At 42.3% G+C, this 6463-nt stretch overlaps 1 protein-coding gene across 1 annotated transcript; it reads left to right on the top strand.

Annotated features, from left to right (window-relative positions):
• Positions 1-256: 256 nt before the first annotated feature.
• On the top strand, positions 257-6215 carry LOC134675816 (uncharacterized). Its single transcript, XM_063534113.1, has 2 exons — positions 257-1134; positions 6104-6215. Exons 1-2 carry the CDS (start codon positions 311-313, stop codon positions 6114-6116), a joined length of 837 nt encoding a protein of 278 aa, XP_063390183.1. The 5' UTR covers positions 257-310; the 3' UTR covers positions 6117-6215.
• The last annotated feature ends 248 nt before the right edge of the window (positions 6216-6463 follow it).

Below are 6463 nucleotides of genomic sequence, written 5' to 3'. Positions count from 1 at the left end.
ACAAAACAATTGCTTGCGATTAACCTCGTGCCGCCCAATGTACATTAAGATGTACATTCCGATTCGATGGAATGTCAACCTTAATTATAAAAAAATAGGTAGCATTTCACTTGTCTCGTAAACTTTTCGAACAAATGAAATTGTAGTATATGCATGCAAACCGGCGCGGGCGCGGTGTCGCTCCCCGCGCACCCCTTGTATCAATCAGTAATAAACGGACCGTCGACTGTACTGCTGTGTTTCCTTTACGCTCTCAAATACCTCACTGGCGACGAATCTACCCGCGCGTGGAAAAAAATAACCGTTGATTATGACGACTACTTGTATCGGAAGTCTTACAGTTTTTGACCTTAATTCTCAAGAGTGGAAGATATTTCATGGAAGGCTGCAGCAGTATATTCTTTTAAATTCAGTTGTAGATGCCAAGAAGGCACCGTTATTACTCACTCATCTGTCGGATGATACCTACCGTCTGGCCACAGATCTCGTGCATCCTAAGAAAGTAGAGGATGTTGCGTTTGACGCTTTAGTCGAAGTGCTAAACAAGCATTTCTCGCCGAAAAGGTGTACCTTCGCCGACAGGGAGAAGTTTTTCGAGGCGAGAAGGACAACGGGAGAAAGCGTCGAGGGATGGGCGGCGCGAGTTCGCGGACTCGCCGTGCACTGCGAGTTCGGCACTGCATTGGACATGTTGCTAGTGAATCGTTTTGTGCTAGGCATGAACGTAGGCCGCGAACGTGATCGCTTATTCGAGCAGGACGCTACTTCGCTTTCGTTTGCGAAAGCCTTGGAGGTGGCACAGCAGGCGGCGAGTGCGCGCCATGCCCGGGCGACGGCCACGGAGTCAACGGCGGCGGCGCTCGTGAAGGAGGAACCGGTGTACCGGGTGAGCGGGCCGAAACCCGCCACCGACCGCGGACGAGAGGTTCGCAAGTGCACCGTGTGTGGCATGAAAAATCATGATGCGGACCAGTGCAAATATAAGGGTTACAAGTGTCAAAAGTGCGGTTTAGTTGGTCATTTGAAAAAAGTGTGTAAGGCCAAGTTGTCGCGAATTAATAATATAGTGCAGCAAAATAGTGATACTTCGGATGATGCGTCGTGCTGCGTGGAGTGCCAAAACTATAGATTAAGGTACGTTTCAATAAAACCTATTGAAATTGAAGTACAGTTAGGGGATAATCTTGTCACTATGGAACTAGATTCCGGTTCGGGTACTTGCGTCATATCAGACACCTTGTATTATGATAAGTTTCATAAATACAAATTATTACCTTGTAATGTCCGTATGTGCTTTTATAACGGCCATAAAATCGCACCTTTAGGAGTTTTTGATATTGATGCTACTTTTAACAATAGCACCAAATGCATCAGCATTTTTGTTGTCAAAGATGGAGGACCCGGTCTATTAGGCCGCGATTTTATGGCCGCCTTTGACATATATTTCACTGCGAGGATAAATAAAATAAGTGAAGATAAGGATTTTGATCTTTTGTTAGAACAATACCCTAACCTGTGGCGTGACGAGCTAGGTGCATTTAATAAGTTTAAAGTCACTTTAACATTAAATAATAAAGCTAGCCCTAAATTTTTTAAGCCACGACCTATACCCTTTGCCCTTAAAGGGAAAGTAGAAGCTGAACTAGATAGGTTGGTAGGGTTAGGTATTTTGGTACCCGTCAACCATTCCCAATACGCTACTCCAATTGTACCAGTGCTTAAAGAGAACGGTAAAGTAAGAATCGCGGGGGATTTTTCGGTTACTCTGAATAAGGACTTAGTGATTGATAAGTATCCGCTCCCTCGTATAGAGGAAGTGTTCGCAAAGCTGGGCGGCGGCGAGCACTATAGTAAAATCGATTTGAAGAACGCATACAATCAATCTAGACACGCGGCAGCGTGTCAAGCCAAGTTCAAGCAAAGGAACTGGCTAGCCAGCGCCGAGTGTAATATTACACGAACCACTTGGTGCCACTTTTGACCCTTCTATAACTCAAAACATCTTTGACGTAAACACATAAAACTACGTGTGTTTAATTATATCCATAAGGATATCTAGAAGCCCAAATTTCATGAAGCTAGCTCAAACGGTTATAAAGGTATGAAGGTCAAAAAGTCGTAAATTTTAAGACTGACTTATGACTTATAGTACCTAAACCTAACCTACTTCCAGAAGACCTAGAAGGATGAAATTTGGAATCCAGCTTGGTTATTGTGTGTAACCGTAGGAAAAAATCTAAAAATAAAATAAAGTTAAAAGATAGGGGGGGTCCCCATACAAAAAAACCACTTTTTATTGGGACTGACATATAAGTACCTAAACCTAACCTACTTCCAGATGAGCTAGAAGGATGAAATTTGGAATCCAGCTCGGTTATTGTGTGTAACCGTAGGAAAAAATCTAAAAATAAAATAAAGTTTAAAAATAGGGGGGGTCCCCATACAAAAAAACCATTTTTTATTGGGACTGACATATAAGTACCTAAACCTAACCTACTTCCAGATGACCTAGAAGGATGAAATTTGGAATCCAGCTCGGTTATTGTGTGTAAGCGTAGGAAAAAATCTAAAAATAAAAAAAAGTTAAAAAATAGGGGGGGTCCCCATACAAAAAAAATATTTTTTTATTGTAGCGTTGGAACCGTTACAAGCAGATATTTGAAACTACCCCAATATATGTATTATTACATTTGCTATATTAAAATAAAGTTTAGCCAAAAAATAAGTGGTGTCCCCATACAAAAAACTTGTAATACGCTCTAAACAACCGGCCAACGGTGTGTCGTTGGCGGCGCGCGGCACCACATAATTATACAAAGAACAGAAGTAAAACCCATACAGCGGAAACACAAGAATAAACATTTAATCTCAATACCTGCCTAGTTTTCTTTACAAAAAGTATTGATATCCCACCAAAAACATAAATGTAAAAAAGGAGAGCCAAGTTCAATACAAAAATTATGCTTGGCTGTGGGGCTTGCCGCAAAAAGAATATAGATCTAAATGAGTGCCACTGCCAAGTTCTATGCAAAATCCAAATATGTATTTATAGAAACAAAATAACATTATAAACAAGTATTAAATTCTATTTCTTTGCTTTATTGGATACCTATAACAATTGCTGTTATTTAAAAAAATGTGAGATCTTAAAGTAGGTTAGATTTGGCTTGGCCAGGTTTTATCAGAATTACAATATATATAAAATGATTGATATAATGAAAACTGGCCAAGTCAAATCTAACCTACTTTAAGATCTCACATTTTTTTAAATAACAGCAATTGTTATAGGTATCCAATAAAGCAAAGAAATAGAATTTAATACTTGTTTATAATGTTATTTTGTTTCTATAAATACATATTTGGATTTTGCATAGAACTTGGCAGTGGCACTCATTTAGATCTATATTCTTTTTGCGGCAAGCCCCACAGCCAAGCATAATTTTTGTATTGAACTTGGCTCTCCTTTTTTACATTTATGTTTTTGGTGGGATTTGTTTTAAGCGATGAGTCCCAGGAGCTCACTACAATAAACACCCCGAAGGGATTATTTAAGTATACTCGTCTCGTATATGGCTTAGCGAATGCTCCGGCTATTTTTCAAAAAGCCATGGAGACGTTGCTTGCCGGCATAGATGGAGTGAGTTGCTGGCTGGACGACATATGTATTACAGGTCCCAACAAAGTTGTCCACCTTAGCAGGTTACGGGAAGTACTGAGTAGGCTTGACCAAGCCGGTCTCAGTCTGCAGAAGGAAAAGTGTGAGTTTTTCAAAAATAGTGTTACTTATTTAGGTTACACAATAAGTATAAAAGGGCTTCAATCCAGTGCGCAAAAGGTAAAAGCGGTAATTAATGCACCGGAACCTAAAAATGTAACGGAAGTTAAACGTTTTTTAGGCATGATTAACTATTACAGGAATTTCATTCCAAACGCGTCTAGTGTGTTAAGTCCGCTGCATGAATTACTGCGTTCGGGAGCAGAGTGGGAGTGGGGCGAGCGGCAGCGCCGCGCTGTGCGACAGGTGCAGCGCGAGCTGGCCTCTGAGCGTGCGCTCGCGCACTTCGACCCTGACGCGCAACTGGTTCTAGCTGCTGATGCGGGCCCCGCCGGTCTTGGCGCAGTGTTATCGACTCGGGACGCTGAGGGTATGGAGCGGCCGCTAGCATTCGCTTCCAGGTCACTAACAAGTAGTGAACGCAATTACAGCCAAATAGAGAAAGAAGCGACGGCTATTATCTTCGCGGTCAAAAAGTTTCATCAATATCTGTACGGTCGTAGTGAGCCTTTCATCCTAAAAACAGATCATAGACCGCTCGTATCGATATTTAACAATAAAACTGGTATTTCCATTACAACCGCCTTAAGACTACAAAGATATGTCATAATTTTGTCCGCGTACAACTACGTTGTTCAATATATCTCTAGTGAAAATAATTTGGTTGCAGATTATTTTTCCCGCGCTCCCTTATCAGAGACTTATTGTGATAGCGATAACCAGTTTGATACTTTTAACTCCTTGCATTTTATGAATGCAATATTACCGGCGGTAACGTGCGCCGAAATAATCCAAGCCACAGGAAACGATACCGTATTAAAGACGGTTATAAAGTACATGCAAAATGGATGGCCGCGTAAAGTAGTATGCGATCAAATTAGACCTTATTTCCAATGCAAATCGGACCTACAATTGGAAGGGGGGATCTTGTTACGGGGACATAGGGTTGTCATTCCAATGATACTTAGAGAGCGCTTGTTGAAAGAACTCCATAGTACGCATCTAGGTATCGTTAAAATGAAGTGTAATGCTCGAAGTCGAATGTGGTGGCCAGGGATTGACGCGGACATCGAACGGTGCACGGGCTCGTGCGCCACCTGCCTTTCATTACGCGCCAAGCCGCCGCGCGAGGCACCAGCGAGCTGGCCGCGGCCGCCTGGAGTTTGGAACCGCGTTCATTTTGATTACATGACGGTGGGGCAACGGGTATATCTGGTCGTGGTCGATGCGTTTAGCAAGTGGCTAGACTGTTTACATATGAATAATGGTACCACTACACAAGCACTTATTTCTAAGTTGACATATTTATTTTCGTATTTCGGTATACCGAACGTATTAGTTTCAGACAATGATGTCAAAATAAATTGCGCCGAGTTTAGACTTTATTGTTCTAACAATGGAATTAAGTACATGAACTCTCCTGTATACCACCCAAATAGTAACGGCCAGGCCGAAAATACAGTAAAAAACTGCAAACGTATGATTAAATGTATTTTGAATGAGAATATGTCTCAACAAAAAATGAATGACGCTTTGTATGAGTATTTGTTTACTTACAGAAATACCGCGCACTGTACTACAGGAACCACCCCCGCCAAACTAATGTTTGGAAGAAATTTGAGGTCGCGTCTTGATTTAATTTTACCTCCTGCTAATAATAATAACGCGCACGAGCAAACACCGGCGCCGGTGCATCGTCGTTGTTTTGACCTCGGGGACAAAGTTTGGGTTCGGTGGTACAGTGCTCGAAAAGAAAATTGGCAGTTAGGTGTCCTAAAGGAAAGGGTTGGCAATAAAATGTTTAAAATATTTATGCATAAATATAATTCTTATTGTGTACGCCATATGGACCAATTGTTAAAGTATAAAGGCCCTAATGACAGTATTGCTACTATAAGCGATTTAGAGGACCTAGTTACACCTACCCAATCGCCTTCACTTCCCAGCTCGCTAGTGTCTGAACCCTCAATTAGTTGTTCAAGTACACCCGAAGGGTCTCTTAGTAATAGGGATAATGCGGGGTCTGGTGAGTCAGCCTCCGAGGTGACGCGGGAGACACGCGCGGAGGAGGAAATGTGGGCAGATTGCGTCGGTAACGGCGGCTCCCCGCCGGCCTCCCCAAGCGGCTCCGCGCCGGGGACGCCGGTGCGGCTGCCGAGCGCGGTCGACGCACATGTGCAAGAGACCGCTGAGTCGACCGCTCTCACAGAATGCTCGTCAAGACGTCTGTTGCGTCCAAGGAAAGATGTTAACTATAAAGTTTAGGCATAAGGAAATGTTTACCTACCTAATTGTTATTTTTAATATTAATTATTTCTTTGTTAATAGGTTTCAAGATTAGTGTGGGAGAAATGTAGTATATGCATGCAAACCGGCGCGGGCGCGGTGTCGCTCCCCGCGCACCCCTTGTATCAATCAGTAATAAACGGACCGTCGACTGTACTGCTGTGTTTCCTTTACGCTCTCAAATACCTCAGAAATTCAACCTAATTGAGAATACAACAAGATTATAAATTCCTTGGCTATAATTTTATATGGTGGGCGGCACGAGGTTAACATTCGGTTAAAATGTTTCGGCAATGACTCAAAGAACCTGTAGTTTTTACCCAAAGGTTGATCTGGTTGATAATAAAAACTGCGTCCACTTTCTTGGCCGGACCTCTGAATAGTAATGGTCTCCATTCCAAC

Source organism: Cydia fagiglandana, chromosome 23, assembly GCF_963556715.1.
Source record: "Cydia fagiglandana chromosome 23, ilCydFagi1.1, whole genome shotgun sequence".
NCBI classification, from domain to species: domain Eukaryota; kingdom Metazoa; phylum Arthropoda; class Insecta; order Lepidoptera; family Tortricidae; genus Cydia; species Cydia fagiglandana.
Note: the sequence above shows the minus strand (reverse complement) of the source record. Positions and strands in the feature narration are given on the sequence as shown.

What these genes read in the sequence shown, in the direction of transcription:
- LOC134675816 (XM_063534113.1), top strand. Translation starts at nt 311, where the DNA reads ATGACGACTACTTGTATCGGAAGTCTTACAGTTTTTGACCTTAATTCT.